This window comes from Chrysemys picta, chromosome 10 (genome assembly GCF_011386835.1).
Source record: "Chrysemys picta bellii isolate R12L10 chromosome 10, ASM1138683v2, whole genome shotgun sequence".
Lineage (NCBI taxonomy): Eukaryota > Metazoa > Chordata > Testudines > Emydidae > Chrysemys > Chrysemys picta.
In genome coordinates this window covers 13609005-13631520 of record NC_088800.1, presented here as the reverse complement: position 1 = coordinate 13631520, position 22516 = coordinate 13609005, and the positions used below count along the sequence as shown (strand labels likewise).

General features: G+C 46.3%; 1 protein-coding gene across 2 annotated transcripts in view; it reads right to left on the bottom strand.

Annotated features, from left to right (window-relative positions):
* The window catches only part of AGBL1 (AGBL carboxypeptidase 1), a 400010-nt gene that overhangs the window by 171848 nt on the left and 205646 nt on the right, over window positions 1–22516 (bottom strand). For both annotated transcript variants that reach the window (XM_008165433.4, XM_042856651.2), the window contains 2 exons: window positions 12120–12249; window positions 3690–3821 (listed from right to left, as the gene is read on the bottom strand). In XM_008165433.4, coding sequence (XP_008163655.2) covers window positions 3690–3821; window positions 12120–12249 — 262 coding nt within the window. The remainder of the gene's footprint in view (window positions 1–3689; window positions 3822–12119; window positions 12250–22516) is intronic.

The following is a 22516-nucleotide window of genomic DNA, read 5'->3' as shown; positions in this document are numbered from 1 at the left end:
CGGAGGCTTGCTCCAGATTCATTAATTGCAGATTCCGGACACACTCCAGATGCCTGAAGGAGGTTTGAATTCTGTGTGTGTATCTGTTGATTCCCCCCAGCCTTCTCAAGCTTCTGAAATCCAAACAGAACCCAGCTTCAAACGTTGTGCTGACTATGAGCGCTCTCTCTCATCCACTTGTGAAACAGGGAGATTTGGCTAAGGTCGGTCTTGCAAGGAGTGCTGGAGCCAGAGGTGAAAGTAAGCCGGTACACAGCCGACCGTACCAGTAGGGGGCAGTTTCCCCAGGCCGACAATTTAAAAGGGCCCTGGGCTCCTGGCAGTGGCTGGAGACCCTGGCCCTTTAAATTGCTGCCAGAGCCCTGCTGCCGGAGCCATGGGGTAGCGGCGGTGGCAGCCGGGAGCCCCAGGGCTCCGGCAGCAATTTAAAGGGCCCAGGGCTCCCGGCAGCGGCCAGAGCCCCTAGCCCTTTAAATCACCACCAGAGCCTTGGGGCTCCTGGCCGCCGCTACCGTTACCATGGGCTCCGGTACCAATTTAATGGGCCGGGGCTCCAGCTGCAGTAACGGCAGCCGGGAGCCCTGGCCCTTTAAATCACTGCCAGATCCCTGGGGCTCCCGGCCGCCGCCGCCGCTACCCCAGGGCTCCCGCAGTGATTTAAAGAGCCCAGGGAAGCTACCCCCCAGGGTAGCGGCAGTGGCCAGGAGCCCTTGGGCTCCGGTGGTGATTTAAAGGGCTCGGGAATTTCAAGGCCCCGCCCCTCGAGTCCCCCCATACCTTGCTCATGACCCCGTCCCTGCGTACCGGTAAGTCCCTTAAGTTACTTTCACTCTTGAATGGAGCACTTTCCTTCTGGGAAAGTATACTCCTTGGATGATGCCTGAAGATGAATGAGGAAGACACGGTAATCTAAAGGAAGGGAGGGAGTTGCAGATTGTCCTGGAGAGGTGCAAGTCATACAACAGTGTAGAGCTATACAAGAACATTTTAACCTCTTCTATGCCAGATCTCACTAATCTGTGCCTCTTAAACCAGTTTAGGACTACAACTTAGGTTTTGTAAAAATTAATTTTGAAAACTATAATTAGAGATAATTTCATCTCAGATGGGGAAACAGACACAGGGTGGTGAAGTGACTTGCCCAAAGTCACACAAATCCAGCAGAGTTGGGAAAAGAACCCATTAGATCTGTATACCCGTCTCCTATTTTAACCACTAGACAACTCTCAAGTTTCATTGAAAACGGGGGATTTTTAAATATTACTCATTCCCTTGAACTGTCAGAAACTACAAACCAACAGCCAGATGCTGGTGCCTGAGAACCAGACAGCGAGGCTAACTAAACACAGAGCAAAAATAATTTAGTCTAGTTTCACTTTCTAACAGGAATGGAGTAGAAATGGGAAACAAATGGTCTGTTAAAGAGAGTAGGAGTTTCCAATGGTTTCTATTTTAAGAATCCTGTCACAGGGAAAACACTGAAGGGAACTGTATTGTAATATTCACTTACCGAACACGATTTATTGGGACACCGCAAGTACCAAGTCCAGCACACACAGGCAGGACTGAACATCCTGCTAAAACCCCAGGGTCAGAACAACAATAAAACAACATACAAGACAACAACTTAATACTAAGATAAAGCTATAGCACCGTCTACTCATGGAGGTGCTCTCTACACTAAACATTATATTATTTAAAAATACAGGGTCAAATAAGTTCAATGCTACATTACTCCAGTTTGACACTTGTGTAACTCCATGGTTTCAATGAAGCCATGCTGGGGTAAAACTGAAGTAGCATAGTGGTGAATCGGGCTCTTGATTTTTTATTTTGACATGGTGCTTTTAACAATAAGGCAATTGAATTCAACAGGGCAACATGACCAGTGGCCTTTTACCAGCATTATATGGTTCATAAAGGGTTATATGAATGATGTTTCGCATGTGTGTGGTTTACTCACACAAAAAACGGTAGCTGCCCAGGTAGGCAAATATTTGTGGCCATTGATTAGGGGGCATGTTCATTCAGATGATACTTTATGCTAATATTGATGTGCATCTAGATTTTAGAGATGGGTCCAGCCTCCCAGGACTGCATTCCTCTGGATTCTGGGGAAGTTCACACCAGCTCCAAACTTCGTAGATTGGGCTCATCCCTAATCATAGAAATGTAAGACTGGAAGGGAGCTGAAGCGATTGCCTCTTGCAGCCCCCTGTACTGTGATGGGACCAGGGACACCTAGACCAGCCCTGACAGGTGTTTATCCAACCTGTTTTGAAAAACCTGCAATGATGGAGATTCCACAACCTCCCTCGGAAGCCTATTCCAGAACTTAACTACCCTTATAGTTAGAAAGATTTTCCTAATATCTAACCTAAATCTCTCTTGCTGCAGATTAAACATGATTTCTTGCCCTACTTTCAGTAGACATGGAGAGCAATCTAACACCATCCTCTTTATAACAGCCCTTAACATATTTGAAGACTGTTATTAGGTCTCCCATCGGTCTTTTTTCAAGACTAAATATGCCCAGGTTTTTTAACCTTTCCTCAGAGATCAGATTTATCATTTTTGTTGCTTTCCTCTGGACTCTCCAATTTGTCTGTATCTTTCTTAAAGTGTCATGCCCAGAACTGGACACATTACTCCACCTGAGGCCTCAGCAGTGCTGAAGAGAGCAGGATAATTCCCTCTTGTGTCTTACATACAACACTCCTGTTAATACACCCCAGAATGATATTGGCCTTTTTTGCAACCGCAGCACATAGTTGACTCCTATTCAATTTGTGATCCACTATAACCCTCAGATCTTTTTCAGCAGTACTACTCCCCAGTTATGCAGCACGTTATTCCCCATTCTGTAGCAATGCATCTAATTTTTTCTTCTTACTTTGCACCTGTCTTTACTACATTTCACCTTGTTGATTTCAGATCATTTTCCAACATCATTTTGAATTCAAAATCCTGTCTTAATTTTTAGCAACCATTCCTAGTTTGATGTCATCTTCAAATTATATAAGCATACTCTCCACTCCATTATCCAAATCATTAATAAAAATATTAAATCATACCCAGGGCCGGCTCCAGGCACCAGGCAACCAAGCACATGCTTGGGGCGGCACCTGGTAAGGGGCAGCCAATCTTGGGGTGGCGGGGAGCAGCGTGGCGCGGCATTCCACGGGGGGGAGGGGCGCTCCGGTGGCGCGATGTTCGGCGGGGGCGCTCCGGCGCGCGGCGCTCGGCTGGGGGGCAGCATGGCGCGCGGTGCTCAGGGAGGGGTTCCTGCGGTGCGGCGCTCGGCGGGGGCACTCCAGCGCTCGGCTGGGGGGCGGCGCGGCGCGCGGCGCTCAGGGAGGGGTTCCGGCGACGCGGCGCTTGGCGGCGGGGGGGCGGGCTCTGGCGATGCGGCACTCGGCGGCAGGGCGGTGCGGGGCGTGGCGCTTGGGGGGGGGGTTCCGGCAGCGCGGCCCTCGGCGGGGGAGCTCGGCGGGGCGGCACTTTTTTTTGCTGCTTGGGGCAGCAAAAAAGTTAGAGCCGGCCCTGATCATACCAGACCTAGGCCAGACCCCTGTGGGATCCCACTAGATATCAATGGTTTGCTGTCAAACTATAACAACTCTGAGTACGGTCTTAAGGATTGATTGCATGTGTGCACAGTAGATGTGTGCTGTAATGTGAAGTCTCACCCTGTAGCCAACATCTTCTGTGACAACTGCTGTGTCGACGGTGCAGCCTGCCTGCCACAAAGTTTCCTTGATGCTGCAGCCATAGAGGAACACGTTCTTCTTCTGGGAGTGGCCGTGATAGTCGCAGAATACCTGGAGATCAGAAAAAGGAACAACACTGACCATAAAACAGGAAGGATTCTAGCCCTTTAAATGGCAATGTGCAACAGTAGTGAGTTGACCAATTGCTAAAAAAAAACATTTTTCAGAACTTCTCAGAGGCTCTCAGGCTATGGGGCATGCCCATAATGAACGCCAAACCCTGTTGATCAATTGTCATCAGCCTTCCCAGGCTCTGCCAGTCCACCTGATTCTGGAGGATTCAGAGAAGAGAGAGAGGTTATATGTTGCTCTGTCTGAAACACAAAGAACTGTGTCCCACCCACTGCCATCCATGGCAGTTCAGGAACCGACATGCATCTTATGATTCAATCAAAGGGAAGTTTGCAAATTCCTTTTACTTCTAAACTTCAGTATTATCCTCTTGAGATCTAAAACCTGCACCCTATCAGGCAATCAATCTTCATTTCTTTAAGTTTGAAATCTGAACTATGTAATTCGCAGAAAAACACATCCATGCTATTACACTAGTAGCTATTGCATATTGTTATGACATTGTATATATCCCCCTAAGCAAAGCACAGTAAGTGACCTATTTTACATAGTCTAATCAATCAATCTAATCCATCTCTTTAGCATCAGTCTTCGGGTAGCTAGGCGCTAAGCATATTCCCACGTTCAGTGAAATTTTAGATTGCCTTTATAAGCACATATCAAGTCCTCTACAAATGAAAATCAGGGTTTATTGACCTACGAGGTAAATATTGACCCAGGCCTTGCAGAATAATCAATCTTGATGCTCAGTGAGATATGCATTGCTGTTATATATATTCTCCATGTCTTCATCAGAAATACTGGAAAATCCAATAAGGAAAGGAATTTCAAAAGAAGAGCCATTGTTCTTTTTAAGCCAACATTCTAAATGGTCAGAAGAAGATAGTGCTCCAGCAAAGTTTTATTCACTTTTGATAAGCCAACTGGAAAGCAAAGAGGAGCATCCAAATACCACTAGAAGAGAAACTTTAGAATAGACAGGCAGACAGAAGCAGGAAGACAGAGGAAGAAATAAGCAGTGGGTGCAATCACAGTGGGTGATGTTTTGCCATTGACTTCAAGGGTCCAAGATTTCACCCAGTATATTTATCTACCTGATCATGTATTTACCTTTGACCCTTTAGAGATAATTAAGTTTTACTGAATTTAACTGCAGCCATTCAGGATGCAATTATTTGCACACTAGGTTCTGTCAGCTATGCCAGCCAGTCCAGCTTTGACTGCCCATGTCTGCTTCTCTCATGACCGCCTCTGCACTTCCTCCCATGCATGAAAAAAACGCCACATCAAACTTCATAAACTCACCACCTCATCCTCTTTCAATATCTCCTTAACACCAAGTTCTGCCACAAAGTTTGCAGATTGCTACCTCTGGGACTGATTAGTTAAGCAGCAAGCTGCAACTTCTGATTTCCAGGTAGACTATTTTATTGTTACCTAACCCTCACCAACATCTTTGTTTCATCCAATTGCTGCCTCCTGTTTAACACCTAGATTGTAAGCTCTCTGGGGCACAGACTGTCTTTGTTACGTGTCTGTACAGCACCTACTTTAATAGGGCCCCATCCTTGATTAGGATTGCTTGGTTCTACTGGAATGGATTATTACTATTATTATTAGTTGGTTCTGTTTCATAACCATGTCTGTCTGAGAGGCAGGGGGGTGGATTTTTCCAGTGCAAGTTCCCAGTGTAGACAAGCCCTAAGAAAGTTGGCATGCCCTGAACATGCCAATCTGGAAGTATATTCTCAGATCCATAATGAAATAGCAATAATGCTGACACCTGGTGCACACAGGTGCAATAACAGGGAATTAAGTAAGAGGATCATTTCCCCAGTTTATAATACATGGAACACCCGAGCGCACAACTATCAGGGTGGAAGTAGTTGTGTGCCTACTGTTATGTCTCATCACAGGTAAGTTTTCAGCCAGTGAGGAGCCAGGATTTAACAATATGGCAAACAAAGACAAAATGTTAATACCTTTCCCCCATTAGAGTTTTATGCAGCTGTCCCTGCTATGTCAACCAGGCCACTAAACCCACATCACCCAGCAGCAGGGCCGGCACAACCCATTAGGTGACCTAGGCGGTTGCCTAGGGCACTACAATTTGGGGGGGCGGCGACCGCAGCAGTATTTCAGCGGCGGGACCTTCCGCCGCCTCTGTGGGGGGCGGCATTTTGGGGTGGGAACTTCCGCCGCCTAGGGCGGCAGAAAAGCTGGCGGCGCTCCTGGCCAGCAGTGCTGCTGATCCCATCACCCTCAGGCAGACCTCCAACACTTCCTCCTTCCAGCATCCAGCACTAGACGACTTTGTTACTATTTCTCATAAGGTGGTGTCCAGGGGACCCAGTCATTACTAAACTCCATTGTACTAAACTATAGGGAGACATGGGACTAGTCACATGTTTAAGGGCTTTGCTGCATCAGGGCCAGAGTATTCAGTGCCTCACAGGATTGAGCCCTATGGCAACATGCCGCCTACAAAGAGCAGGCAATGAGGATACAAATAAAGTATGCATTTTTTATACACAGTATGACTGGGATTTTCAAAGAAGCCTAGTTCAGTAGGAGTGGGGGAACCTAATTCGCATAGGCCCCTGAATGGGGGCCCTCCCCTTAGCAGTCTGATGCAGCACTTGCTATTGCATCTCTGCCTCAGTTTCTGAGAGTGGGGATTTTAATAAGTCCAATGAGGCTTGTATATTGAACAGCTCCCTTCAGGGGTCTAGTTTACTCTACTCCAAAGGCAAAACATCACACAAAGAGTCCGTATCTCTCCGTAGCTGGAGGGAGAAGTGGCTAAGTCAGCCTTCGTGTGTCAACCCCAGTTATGCCCAAGGTCCCTTACCAGTGAGGCCTTCATGAGCCAGGACACTCCTCTGGAGCCAGGGACTTCTTGTGACTAGCTGGGAAAGGGTCTCTCCTCTTGGGCCAAAGTCCCCACAGAGACCAAACCATGACAATCCTTCCTCAGGACAGCATATCATTCCTTTTTTTCCTATGGCTTCTGCTGTTGCCTGGTGAATTCTTTCCTGGGAGCCAGGTTTCTCTGAGACTCAGCATTCATAGTCCCTGGCTTCTGGAAATGCTCCTACCCAGAAGCATTCTTCCTTGGTTTCCTTCACTGGTGAACCCTTCACCACCTTCCCCCTGAGAAGCCTTTACCATAGGAACCTTCTCTTCCTACATCTTGGGAATTATTCTCTCCCCTAGGAGTTTCTGTTCCCTTAGAAAACACCCCAGGAGCAGCTTCCTTTTATCTTGGCCAGGGACTTCCTTGCCTAATTAACTGCCTCTCAGTAACTCAATGAGTTGACCAATCCCAGGTGAACTTAGAATTGCCTCATTCTCCCTTGTGAAGCCTGTCAGAGGTAGGCCCCTGGCCCTGTCAATGAGCCAGCTACCCTCTGACAGCCCCTTTAAATAGCCCAGCCTTGCACACATTGGGGGTGATGGGTTAATATGTAAATATGCATGAACCACACCCAGCTGCCCTCAACCGGCCCCTAATTATCTATCTAATTAAATGTAGTGTCCCAAGTAACAACTTACATGGGTGGTCTGTTATCCAAAGCTTGCCCATGTCCTGTCCATTCCCTGATTCTGCTGCCTACAGAACTCCACTGCTTGCACCTATGCTCGCCTGTCCCCAGAGTGTTGTGCCCTCATTCTTGACACATGGAGATCAGCTTGCTTCCCAGCAGTGAGTCCACTGCATTATTTACACCATTCTCACTAGATGATGAAGGCCAGGGGAGGACTGTGAGCACTGCGAAATCGGATGCAGATCCACAAACGGCAGCATTTCCAATTAAACCAACCCAGTTTTGCACAGACCCTGGACATGCAGCCCGCTCAGATTGCGCACATATTTTGCAGAGCTATATGTAATCCATGCACTGTGAAGTAACTCCATCTGCGATGTTTTCAATTACCCTAAAATGGCCCCATCCAAATGGCTGCATTTACTACTTCCTTTAATAACAGAGAGACACTTTTCCAGCTAGTGTTTCATCTAAGCTATCCGCGACATTCAGTCATAGTTTAGGTTAACCACAGGTACTATGTGGAATTTATTCCTATGAATATCAGAGGATTTTATAGTTTCCATTCTATTTTGAGGCAGAACTCTAAGCTCAACTGGATATCAATTACTTGCATATTACCAACATGCAAAAGGCACATACATTATCTGCTTAAAATATTATTTTACATATTAGAAAGCACGAAGGGATATGCAGCTAGTCAGACAACAACATTGCCTGAATGGTGCTAGCCCTATAATTTTGCATCTAGAGAATCCCACAGATGAATCCTAATTGGTAGGGCTGAAATGGGCCTGCTAGGTGATCCATTCCCACCCACCTGCATCAATGCAAGATTCTCATCTACACCAGTGTTTCTCTAACTGGGGCTGCGCTTGTGTAGGGAAAGCCCCTGGCAGGCCGGGCCGGTTTGTTTACCTGCTGTGTCCGCAGGTCCGGCCAATCGCGGCTCCCACTGGCCGCGGTTCACCGCTCCAGAGCAATGGGAGCTACTGGAAGTGGCGCGGGCTGAGGGACATACTGGCTGCCGTTTCCAGCAGCTCCCATTGGCCCGGAGCAGCGATCTGCGGCCAGTGGGAGCCGCGATCAGGCGGACCTGTGGACGGGACAGGTAAACAAACCGGCCTGGCCCGCCAAAGGCTTTCCCTACACAAGCGGCAGCCCCAGTTTGAGAAACACTGCTCTACATTGATTACTGTGGGACTGTCTGCAGTATCTGCCCACGGAGCCTTATCCCCTTCAGTTGCCATTAGCTTCAAACGGCAGCAGGGTCAGTATCACTGTAGCTATTTATGGGCAGTTCCATTTGAAAGTTGTACAGAAGGCACTGAAAACTTGTTTTCATTTTGATTAAACTCACTTCATCGTGTGATTTCCAGGGGGGGAAGGAGGGGTTCCCGCCCATGTTCCTGTGACTTTACAACACTTCCCTATCACCCCCTGACGGTCCCACCTTTTCTATCACTGGGGTGTCCTTCTTAGTTCAGTCGACATAGAAGGCAACTTTGTAGCCTGATAGCAGAGCTCTAACTAAGACATCTAAGAGTGGACAGAGAATGAACCTGGGAGTAAGAGGCAACCAGCCTCTGCTCTAGCGAGGACAGTGTAACTCATGCCGACAATCAGACTCCAAAACGTGCCACCCTTCTCACCCCCCAAGGAATGATTCAAGTCCAAGGTAAGAATTGGCAGTATACTCACTTTTGCCAACTCTCACACTTTTATCACAAGTCTCACCGTATTTAAGACCCTGGCTGCCAGAGTCAAGTTATTCCCTGCAACTCTCAGCTTTCATTAAAAAAAGAAAGCGAGAGAGAGAAAAAAAAAAGTTTCTAGCCCTCGTGGCCCCAGAGAAAATCTTGAAAATGTGACACCAGAGGCAAATAAAAAGACAATCCCTAAATATTATCATGGTTGGAGGGGGGGCTGACTCATCGCACTTGGATTGGCAATACTGCATTTCAATCAATTTCAGGCAGAGCCCACTGGCTTCAAAGAATGCTAAAGGCTCAGCTTGTGGCTTTAGGACATTTGGTGGTAGGAGCCATGAAGCAGCAGGACTAGAGGGAGAGGGAAGAATTATGTCTTACTCCTCCATAATTCCTTCTTGGGCTCACAAAGGAGCCAAAGTACTGCAGTATGTCTGCCTCCCGCCGACCCTTTCTCATAGCCCTACCTTCGTTCCAGCCCACCCACCCTGGGCACTCTCCCATTCCGGTCTCTGGCAGTAGGCTCATAGGGAGAGTCAGCTGACAGTGCAGTACAGCTGGTCAGAATACAGAAACCAAGTTTCACAACAGTTTTTCAAAAGGGGCCAATTCTTTGTTGTTCTTCAAAACTTTTCCACAGGATTATTTTTTCTCCAATTTTTTTGTAATTTTTTTTTCAAAGATCGGAATTTTCAAAACTGATTTTTTTTTCTATCTCCCAAGTTTTGGTTTTGATGTTGAAACCCGCTTTCCTTGTGATTAAAAGACCAATGAAAATTGTCAATGTTTTTTTTTAAAAAAAGGTCAATTAAAACCAAAAATGTTAAATAAGCAATTTTGTTAAAAAATGAAAAATATCGAGAAAATCAAAAAGAGACAAGGTGGGTGAGGTAATAGCTTTTATTGGACTGACTTCTGTTGGGGGAAGGGACAAGCTTTTGAACGCCACGGAGCATTTCTTCAGGTCTAGGGAAGTCCAGAGTGTCGGAGCTAAATACAAGCTGGGACAGATTGTTAGGCATAAGGGGTTCAGATATGCTGTAGGAGAGCACTTAAAATAAAGTGGGCTACTGAGGTTTTGCAGGCAGCAGAGTGTATCACAAATTGTTGTAATGAGCCATAAAACCAGTGTTTCTCTTTAGTCCATGGTTTTTAGTGTCTAGCATTATTAAGTTCCCAAACTCATCTTTTGAAGGTGTGCAGATTCCTTAGAGGAGGAGAACGGAGCGGTCAGATATAGAGCAATTGCTTTGTAAAAAGTATCAGAGGGGTAGCCGTGTTAGTTTGGATCTGTAAAAAGCGACAAAGAGTCCTGTGGCACCTTATAGACTAACAGACGTATTGGAGCATAAGCTTTCGTGGGTGAATACCCACTTCGTCAGATGCATGTAGTGGAAATTTCCAGAGGCAGGTATAAATATGCAGGCAAGACTCAGTCTAGAGATAACGAGGTTAGTTCAGTCAGGGAGGATGAGGCCCTCTTTTAGCAGTTGAGGTGTGAACACCAAGGGAGGAGAAACTGCTTTTGTAGCTGGCTAGCCATTCATAGTCTTTGTTTGACACCATCAGCTCAGGATTAAACAAAGTCTCTGGTTAACAGATGAGTTTTGAGCTAAGATACCTTTCCAGAGACCCAAAGCTACTGGCTAGTTGTTAACTATGAAACATCCTGTTCCCATTGAAATGAATGGCAAAAATGATCAGCAAAGCACTGAAACTAATGGGACTTCAGCTTGTGCATAAAATTATGCACATGATAAAATGACGTGTTGAAACAGGGACTAAATCAGATGAGGTATGTAAAAGATGACAGTGTGGCCGACGACACTGACTGGGCTGAATATCCAGTAGCGGACTAGGCAGGTGGAAGATGACGTAATGGCCCATTCCACGACTTTGTTACTCTGTGAGCAACATTTAGTATTCAGCTGTTTCTCAGCTGCCTTTCAGATGGTCCCAGCTGGAAACAGGAGCATGCTGCCATGCTTATGGCTAATTAATGTTTATTTATATTTTTAAACAAGCCTTCCACTTGTCATATGTTCACATAAACCTTTTCCTTTTCCACTAGGGGCTGTTGGAGCACAAGCCGAAATCCTTGGTTTACTCATCACAAACCTAGTCTGAGTGCCAGTCTGGTGGAGGTTTCTTCTCCACTCCTTGCTGCGTTTCATGCTGAGGGCTTTCAGCCAAAGGGGAGAAGAGGAGACTACCTTCCCAAGACAGAGAAGCACAGAAGTTCATTCCCTTTTGGAGCTGGTTACTATGCTGCCGTGAGATCTTTGCAAACTCTCTCCCCACTCCACCAGCAATGGTCTGAAGAAAACACTAATGATGGATAATACTTTGCACAGATCTAGCACTTTTCATCTGAAGACTCAAAGAGCTTTATGAAAGGTGGGCATTGTAATCCCCATTTTACAAAGGAGAACACTTTGCCCAGAGAGGCGAGGTTATTTGCCCAACATCACCTAGGGAACCAGTTGCATGCTCAGAAATCAGATCAAGATCTCCTGACTCCCAGTCTCCTGCTTTAAATACTGCACTAAGACGCCTGCCTTCACAGCAAACACTGCAGGAACCCTCTAAAATACTTAGGGGATCCCAAGTAGGTACAAAGTGGCATCCTGTCATCAGGCAATTTGTTACTTCAGGGCTCTGCTATCCCAGATAGCGTGGATTTGGGGGACAGAACTTCCAGAAACTACATCTCAACTTCAGCTCTCCTAACCTTAAATTTCCCCCCGCCCCCCAGCCAGTGTGCTCTCCAGACTGGGCAAGGGCATCAGAACATAGGGTTGTTGGTTAGAAGGGCTGATAGGCAGTAAAATATCCCACTGAAGTGATGGTCTCCAAGCTCTTCCCCACTTCCCGAGTAATGTAGCACTGGAATGTTTCCAGATCTCCCCAGACCCCTTCTCTCTTAGACCTGAACTGTACAGCACAGGAGTCTTTTGGGAAGGCTGCAACAAATGAGCAGTGCAGGGGTATTAATACAGGGGAAGATGGAAATGACTCACCAGTGGAGCCCGGCCAACGCTGCACAGGTAGTAGAGGAGGCCCTTGGTGTGGTAAATGGTTGGATGGAGCTGGCAGCTGGGAGCCAGCCACTGTCTATTCAGGTCATCCCCGCTCAAGGAGCACCGGTGGCTGGAATCACAGGACAAAACACACCCCAATTAAACTAACAAAACAACTCTGTGGTTTCAAAATGTGCAGTTTCTGGATACGCCCTGTACTAGGGCAGGCTTAGCTTGTGAGGCTAATTCATAGATATATATCTAGATTTCATAGATGGGCTTGAATGAACTAAAACTCCACAGAAGCTTATTTTAGAGGGTTCTGCAAAGTATTCATTATCCATTTCCTTTCCCTGCAGGGCTTGCTCAGTTAGATTCTAGGTAACGAACGCAGTTTTGATTTACATACGCACTCATATTAAACAGGACTAATACTCTTATTTTAAACTCTCTAAAACATTGCTAAAGTCTGATGTCAAATACAGAATCCATCATGGTCTGTGGAGGTATAAAGGGTGGATTTTCCAAAGCCAACATGGGGCATAGGAATGCCCAATCATCAGTCATTATCATTGGAACTGGAAAATCAGTCAGGGCCAGTTGAAAATCTATAGGCATCTGCATGGGATGAGCAGAATCAGGGCTGGCTCCAGCTTTTTTGCTGCCCCAAGTGGCGGGGGGGAAAAAAAGAGAGAGCAAGAGAGAAAAAGACGATTGAGCTGCCGCTGAAGTGCCACCGAAGAGGAAGAGAGGGAGTGAAGGACCCACCACCGAATTGCCGCCGAAGACTGAAGCGAAGTGATTGAGCTGCCACCAAATTGCCGCCGCAGAACCGGACGTGCCGCCCCAATAATGGATGGAGTGCCGCCCCTTTCGCTTGGCCGCCCCAGGCACCTGCTTCCTTTGCTGGTGCCTGGAGCCAGCCCTGAGCAGAATATCTCATGCATGGTTTCTCCACTCATGAGAAATGCAACCATCTCAAACACATATCAAGAACCAATAAGAGCTGTAGGCTATACAGCACTGTTATAGAAAACAATTGGCTTTAGTGGGAATTTGACTTCATTGTAAGCCCTTACTACTGTAAAACCTAAGCAAGGACCTCGGGGTTTGGACCAAAGAGACTTTTACCTTAGCTCAGTCGAACTTTCCTCTCGGGTTCTGTTTCACTGGCTAATACACTGTGCTAGATGTTTGATTGCATGGAGGGGAATTTGCATATCTTAGTGCAATTATGCAGATCTGAATGATCTCCTTTATAGTGACTTTGTTTTAGTTCCAAGCATCCTCACTCTACACAAAGGTTTAACTCTAACTGGGATTGCAATTCGCAAATTGTGATGCATTGATAAAGTTGAGGCCCGCCATTAGATCTGCATTCATGATAAGATCTACCATATTCAAATCAACCACATCTACTGTAGAAGACTTACTGTTAGCTTAGTAAACTAGAGCTGGAGTGTGCTCGAAGGTATGTAGTCTAAACATCACATGGAATTTCAGCCACACAACTCCATCTGACTTTAACAGGAGGTGCCATGTTCCACCATTTCTCCCACTACACTGAATGTTCCAGCCCTCTAACAACGCAGTATGTAGAAACACACTACCATCATGTGTGTATGAATGAGATTTCATATTTCACAGGCAAGACTTTACACTGTTAAATTTCACCAGTTAGGTTGCGTTGCACACACCTTCAGCACCATCAGTGCTTGATAGAAAATGTTTGGAGGGAAGAGGCTCCAAAGCCTATTCAGAGCCTATAGTGAGGGGCAAAAGCAATGAAATCCTGACAGGAGGAAAAAGCGTATAGAAATAGTAGAATCCACAGAGAATGTTATATTTATACACACACACAATGTAGAAAAACAAGGCTCTGATGCCACCTTGGGGTTTCTGGTGACATCACAACATCCATTCCAGTTTTGCTTTTGTCACCTAAATTCCCCTTTCCCTTAAATTCACAGTTCCCTTGCTATTCATTCTGCAATTTGCAAAACATTTGCAATAGCTAATACCCTGGAAGCCAGAATTTGCTGGTGTGATAACTGCTGCTGAAAAACTTCTAGCTCCAAACTTGGCAATCTAGTGTAATGTTCATTTGTGGCCCTTCACATAAAGTTAACCCAAGCCTCACCTTTCCTCATTTTCTTTACAGTGGCAGCTCTGCTAAGAGGAACAACCATGCTTTCCCCCTGGGTGCTTAATGCATTGCTAGCAGGCTACCTCTGAAGAGTGATATCACCATGCAAAAGTCACCGGTTGCACAGGGTGGCACTCACTCCATTTGCAGGTGACTGTGGAAAAATAAGATCCAGATTCTTCCTTGAGTGGCATGTCCTCCCATGACCACTTAAGTCAACGAGTATAACTGATAAAAAAAAATAGAATTTCCATCCCATTGGAAACAGAAATATTTTGGACATTTATTTTTATTCTGAATCAACATGAAAATCAAAATATTAATATTTTTCACAGAATAAAAAATGCCAAAAGAAATTGAATTTAGAAATAATGAACTATAATGTTTCAAAATTTTCAGTCTAAACAAAATGTTTCAATGTTCCCAAAGAGAAACCTTTCATTTCAGGTTGGGTCAACAATAATCTGTGTTTGCCTGAGCTGCCATAGTCTCCTCCTTTAGCTGAGCCACCATGGTGCATGAAGGGAGTCCCAGGAGCATAGTGCATCATGGGAGATGAAGTCCAACCAGCGAAGCCCAGCTCATAAGGAACAAGGGGATAATGATACAATTGAACTACTACTCCCAGGAGAGACAGAAGCTGCTCAAGCAGATGCAGAGATTAATGTCAAACCACCTGTACACTAATATTTTGTTTCAAGTTTTCTGTCAGAAAACATTCTGCAAAATTGACATTTTTCTTACAGAAAATTTCAGTTGAATGGAAATCACATTTTCTATTGAAAGAAAAAAAACATTTCTATGAAAAACTCCCAATCACTTCTACCAGTGGGAGCGGCTCGCCAAATCCAAGGAGAGAATGTAACCCAAAACCACAGAATTTAGTAGCTCTTGCCATGGAGTCTGGTCCCACAGTGACGCAGAGTACACAGGGCCGTGCTTGTAATATATCACTTAAACTGTTTGATTGAGTGGAGCAGACTTTGTATATTTCAGTGCAAATATACAGCTCTGGGCTAACCCTCCTGCAGTGAATTCCTTTTAGTTCAGAATATCCTTACATCCTTGCGAAGGTTTCACTCTCACCAAGATTGCAACTCACAAATTGTGTTGCACTGATACAAGTTAGGGCTTTTCTTAGATCTGAGTTCTAGATTATCTGAGCTCACCAAATTTACAACCCTCCTGGTGAATGCTTATTATTAGCTCATTACATTTGGTACAACTGCTTTTAAAAAAATCCAGAAGCCCTTGTTCAGTACAATTGTTCTCAATGGATAGCATGCGTCTCCATGGTAGTTCGTTACAAAGCGATGGTTATGCCATGAGTGTGTAAAACAACACATTGCCAACCAATAAGGGCCTGTGCATGGGGACAGGAGTGGGACAGTTGAATTCAGTCTCCTCTTTTCAATCATTACTACCTTTGCTCTTTTAAACTGTCTTTAAATATTAGCACTATTGCCTGTCAGTCCATAGTCACTGCCTTTGGGTTGCTGCAAAGCTTTAATTATGATACGATGATTCTTTTTTCCATTAAAGCATGTTTACTTCAGTGACTGCTTCATGCCATCCCTCTTCCCTATTTTCTTCCTTTCTTCCCTCCCTCTCCTACTACCGATGACATTTGCCGATAAGAGCTTTGTCCCTTATGCTCGGCAGCCAAGGGTGAAGGTAAAATATTAAGCTGATCTCAAGTACTGATAACAAATAAAAGGAGTGGGAAGCCAAGACTGGCTTTTGTGTGTTTGCCAGAATTCAATGAAATTCGCTTCTCAGATCAAAGGTGTTCATTACCTTGCATCTCCAAGTTACTTGATTTGCTGTAAATGCTTTGTGTCTTCTTCCCTTAGCAAGAGTCCTTGCCACCTTGGCTAGGACTAGCTGGAACTTAACGGAAACAATGAAAGCATTTGCCTCTGAAAAATTTCCAACATGAAAAAAAAAAGTCTGCTCTGTGTGTCTTTGTACGGGCTAGCTGTAATTCAGCTATTTGTTAGAGTTTCAATCAAATGTGTTATCCATACATTAAATCCTTGGTAAACACACTTTTGTTGTTCACAAACCTGATCCTATGCATTGGCCTTTGATCCATGTTCTCTTAGCTCTTCTATGTTTAAACACTGGGGAATCTCTATGATCTAGAGCAGTGTTCCCAAACTTGGGACGCCGCTTGTTTAGGGAAAGCCCCTGGCGGGCCGGGCCGCTTTGTTTACCTGCTGCATCCACAGGTTCGGGCAATCGCGGCTCCCACTGGCCGCGATTCGTTGCTCCAGGCCAATGGGAGCTGCTGGAAGTGGCGCGGGCTGAGGGACGTACTGGCCGCCGCTTCCAGCAGCTCCCATTGGCCTGGAGCAGCGAACCGCGGCCAGTGGGAACTGCGATCGACCGGACTTGCGGATGCGGCAGGTAAACAAACCGGCCCGGCCCGGCAGGGGCTTTCCCTAAACAAGCGGCGTCCCAAGTTTGGGAAACACTGGTCTAGAGAGAGCCATTGAATAAGGGGCAGTGCGTAGCTACCAGAAGGAGCTGTGGGAAAGAAGACAGTCTCTGAGGGACCGTTTCTCCTTTCCTCCTCCTTGTGATAATTGTGTGCTCATGCCACTGGTGAAGGAAAAAAAACACTCCTCACCGTCCCCAATGTACAATGAGGGGTATCTATGTGACTCATGAGAAAGCACAGGTGAAAATTTATACAACAGAGGATATGGAGGCATTTGAAGACAAGAGATCCTCTGGTTCCTACTACGGATATGTCTGTGAATGGATATAAGGCATAATGCAAAGGTGTTTGCGCAATGACACATGACATGAGAAAGCTTCCAGTAGCCACAACTTCCTACGAAGACAATCATGTCTGCTCTCTCAGATATGCTTTGCCCCGACGTAGTGCTGAGTTAGCTCTTGTCTCCTTGATAAATAAGAAAAGGGCAGGTGCCATGGGAAAAGGTGGATCTGAATAAGTTCATTCTCCATCTTCACAGCACACCAATCACAGGGCCTGCTGCTGGGCAGCGGTTCCAGATTTTGGTCTTTAGGCATCCCAGAAATGTTCAAGCAGATGAGCAGCCAGAAAAATGAAACCAGGGAATAGGAAGTGACATGGCCACAGGTGCAAAACCTACTCATGCTGAGCTCAAGAGCAGCAAGTTCTGAGGAATGAGGTCCTACCTGGGGGCCATAAAGACCCTACCTTCTTGGTAATACATTTAGAAATCAACACGGCCCTACCATAGTGGGACACATAGTATGCTGATGAGCAATCACAGAAACTAAAGTATGATTAAGCCTTCTACACACCCCATATGCAGAGGTACTTAATGTCTGCTGTACTGGTTTAAACCATCTTTCTCTTTAAGAAAGCCATTAAGCACCTTGGCTTCTAACTGCAGTGCATTCTGGCTGTATGGAGAGGACTGATGGGGAGATTCACTGTTCTGTTCATTCCCTCTGGGGCACCTGGCATTGGCCACTGTCAGAAGACAGGATACTGGGCTAGATGGACCTTTGGTCTGACCCAGTATGACCATTCTTATTTTCTTATGAAAGACTGAGAGCTACACAGGCCCCACTCCAAAACTCACTGAAGTCCGTCCACTGACTCCTATAGGCCTTTGGATCAGGCCTATTGATAGAAAGGGAGAGACAGAGAAAGAAATGGAGAAGGAGAGAGGTAAAGAAAAAGGAAGAGAGGAAAAGAAAAAATACAGAGAGAGTGAGATATAAATAGAGACACGAAGGAAAGAGACACACGGGGATAAACAAAAAGTGAAAGAGATTAAATGGGTGAGAGAAGAAGAAATGGAGAGGGAGAGAGAAACAAGTCACTTTTTAAAGAGAAAATGTTGCTGCGATTTCAAGATAAAATGACTCAAAATCTCTTGTCCATTACAGATAACTGGAAAGACAGGGCCCAGTATATCGAGTGAATGATGTCAGGTCCGATAATAACAACACCTGGGGCACAGTGAGCTATAAAAGCTAAAGGGATTCATTGTGTTTGATATTTAGAAAGCAGCATCACCATTCACTGCACATCCTAATAACAGAAGGCAGTGCTGATACCGGGTAAGAATATCTATAAAGGGAAGTAGATGCACGTAAAAAGCAGGATGCCTTTGAGCAGCGTGGGACAGCCTCAACCAGGCACAGCATCTTGGGCTTTATAAATAACTACTGCCAAGAAGGAAGAACAAAAACAGAATCTGCATTCTGGTGGTTTGGTGTTGTTGCTGTGAATGCTTAGAACAGGGAAAATAGGAATCCATAATTTTGCTTGACAGATTTCCGTGTTGTGTTTCCAGTGAGACAGATCCCAAGAAATCGGAGGAAAGGGGCATCTCCAGTAAGACTATTACTCATGATCTTGAGGAATATGTTAGAAGGACCTGGATATTCTCTCGCTCTAATTCCCAGTCCTCCCTTTAAGTCTCCACATTAGGAAGAGCCCAACTGTCTTCAACATTTCTGCATCTGCATTGTGATGCTGCGTCACTGCACAGATGCTGTGTCATGATGGTGCAATGAGATGTCACTTAGCACCATGCAACAGCCCCAGTTAACTTCAGGGCTCTTTCATTATCCTGCAAGACTGGAAGTGGGACCGGGCTGAGGAAACGAGGACAAATCCTCATATTTCAGGATGGCTGGCACCCAAAGGTCAGCCTGCATTATTTGACTTGACTATGACGGGTGGTCAGGTGCTATGACCCTGCACAGAGATGCAGAGCTATTCTGTTGACACCCAGGCAGCCCAAGTGGGTGGATCTATTAACTCTACCTAAGAATACAAAAGGGTTTCTCTGAAGCAGAAGGAATTGGGGATGGAGGAAAAACTCTAGCAACACCCATGCTCAGGAAGAAGATTACATGGAGTTTTATATTTGTTGTTAAGTTAACAATAAAGACAAATAACAGCCAGGAACTGAGTTTGGACCAGATCGCTTGTGTTTATGCTGAGTTAGAAGCAGGGTAGGAATGGCACACCCTTCCAGTCTCTAGGACTATGTCTACACCGGTGGCTGGCCCACACCAGCTGACTCAGACTCACGGGGGTCCAGCTGTGGGGCTGTTTAATTGCAGTGTAAACATCCTGGCTCAGGCTGCAGCCTGGGCTCAAGGACCCTGCAAAGTGGGAGGGTCCCAGAGCTTGGGCTGCAGCCCGAGCTGGAATGTCTACACTGCAATTAAACAGCCCCGCAGCCCAAGCCCCCTGAGTCTGAGTCAGCTGGTGTGGGCCATCCACGGGTGTCCAATTGCAGCGTAGACATACCCGCAGAGGGCTGTTGTATGTGCATCTGAGCACTCACATAGAGCAGGGGAGGTGATTAATTGCACAATTCACCTTGATCTTTGTGCTTTTAACTCACAGAATAGCGAGGGGAAAAAATGAATGTTTATATTGAAAGTAATTTAGTGCAGAACTATATTAAATGACGCGCAGGAGAGTATGTGGTCATTAGGTATTTGGGTGTGTTTTGGTATGTCCCGAATAGGGTGACAACTGATTGGATGAGCTTCGAGGTTCCTGTGTCCCATGAATGTGAGGGGGAACCTTTCTGATCAAAGACTTGACAGCTTGATCTGGGTGTTCCTGCTGTGCTCTGGGCCATCACTGTATTTCTTTCCATAGGGGAAACCATCCTTCCAGCGAAGTAGGTGGGCTGATTACAGCTCCGTATGGAACCCATCAGTGCGGCACCTGGGCTAGTGAGGGGGCTTCACTGGAGTGAGCTATGGGGTGACCCCCCCTCCAACTAGTCCCAGGAGTAGAGAAGGTGATGCTCTCAGTTTGCCAAGAGATATCAATGTGCATTAGATTGTATGAAATGAAACACAGACGAAAAGCCTCAGGGGATGAATGGAGACACTGCTGAATGAATCCCTTCCATTCATCATTATTGCAGCTAGCAATTCACCAGTAACCATTCACTTTCCTTCCAACTCAAAGAAATGTGAGTAATAAAATGTCCACACGTAATCATGGCAAAAAGAAGCCAGCTGGCTAGTCGTTTCAGCACTGCTAAAGCAGCAGGGAAATGCACTGCAGAGACAGACAGAGGTGTGTTGTGGGGTGTCATGGCAGATAATAGAGAGGCAGCTGACAATGATTCTGCAAGGATGACTCATTTCTCACTCAGGACAAACAACCAACACAGTGTGGGCTCAGAGTACTGCCTGGAAACATAGCTGCCAAAATAAACGTGCTCAAAAGACATAAGGAGAAGTGGAATACGGGAGTCACCATACTGCAACAGACCAGTGGACCACAACAAGTCCAGAATACTGTTTCTTACAGTGGTCAATGAAAGATATTTCAGGGAAAGGCATAACCCCTCTTTCTCACACCCTACAATACACCTGATAGACCCATGCAGATGGAAAGAGGACCTTTTCCTGATCTTGTCTTGTGTTCAGTTGTACCATGAAGCTCCAGGACTGATAGCCCTTCTCATTGTTATCCTAGCTCAGGGGTCGGCTACATTTGGCACGCGGCTCGCCAGGGTAAGCACCCTGGTGGGCTGGGCCAGTTTATTTACCTGCTGACGTGGCAGGTTCGGCCGATCGCAGCCCCCACTGGCTGCGGTTCGCTGTCCCAGGCCAATCGGGGCGGCGGGAAGCAGCGCAGGTGAGGGATGTGCTGGCCGCGGCTTCCCACCGCCCCCATTGGCCTGGGACAGCGAACCGTGGCCAGTGAGGGCCACGATTGGCCGAACACCTGCCGTGTCAGCAGGTAAATAAACTGGCCCGGCCCACCAGGGTGCTTACCCTCGTGAGCCGCGTGCCAAATGTTGCCAACCCCTGTCCTAGCTTAAGAAAATGCCCAGGTTATTCTGGGGGCAAGCTGGACCTTCAGAGTATGCCTCCCATCACATCTTCAGTTTGCACTGGCTTTAATAGGGCTAGCATGGCAACACATAGTGCAGTGATTGGCAACCTTTGGCACACAGCCCATCAGGGAACTCTGCTGGCAGGCCGGGCCGGTTTATTTACCTGCAGCGTCTGCAGGTTCAGCCGATCACAGCTCCCACTGGCCGCGGTTTACCGCTCCAGGCCAATGGGAGCTGTGGGAAGGGCGGCCAGCAGATCCCTCGGCCCGTGCCACTTCCCACAGCCCCCATTGACCTGGAGCAGCGAACCGCGGCCAGTGGGAGCTGCGATCTGCCAAACTTGCAGACACTGCAGGTAAACAAACCGTCCCGGCCCGCCAGGGGCTTACCCTGACTGGCCACATGCCAAAGGTTGCCTATCCCTGACATAGTGTGATGTCCAATTAGTGCCAACTGAGAGGAGGAGTCAGAAAATTGGATAACCTTTACTTATGGAATACAACAGGAACCGTAGGAAGGTCGGGCATTTTCTTCTTCCTTTCTGTTTTCAGCATTACATTTTCTTGGGGAAATCAGTGAATTCCAGTGCTGAAAAAGGTGGCAGATTTCAGCACTCCTAGTTTAGGCAGCCATTGTACCAGATTCCCCCACACAGCTAACCAAACACACCTCCAACCTGGCCCTCAGCACCCTTTTCTATGTTATGGCTTAGAATCCTTCACAGTTCTAACCAATGCACTTCAGTCCTTATCTGCAGGATCCCGTGTTATTCTAAACTGCGGCTCTCCCTACAAGTGTACTAATTGTATCTCAATCCTCACTTGCAGTTACCCTGTTATTCCACTCCTGGGAGCACCACCTACAGCTCTGCAATGTCCCTTAAACCGACTTGCAGCATACCCTGCTGTCAGGCCTGCTTTTATAATGATCGACAATCACACTGACTTTCATAGTTGTTTAGGGACTAGGACTAACACTAAGGAATAGGTGATGAAACCAAAGCCTGGAAAGTGAATGTAACTTCTCAATAGTCCTCAGTATTCTCTAGTTCCTCTGCTGGCAACCATCAATAGTCTAAGAGGAAACCCCAGTTTATCTTCGTTACAATGGACAGCTAAGGGATTCACACAGAGTGCAGAGTGGCTGTTGCTTCTAGCCTGGTTATGAGACTGACCTCCTGCTGCCATGCTGGTTTACTGCTAGGCCTTTAGGATGAAGATTTTCTGTGCTCCCTTCTCATCGATATTACATGACATGTGAACAAATCTGTACTTATCTTCCTGAATGGCAATTGTGCCATCTGGCTGCCAACCGTTTAATGATGCCATTGAAGGTCTCCTTCCCAGTTGGGGTGGCAGCAGCAGCACGATTTTACCCTTTCGGCACACACTAATGAATTCACAATGCATAATGCTTCCTCT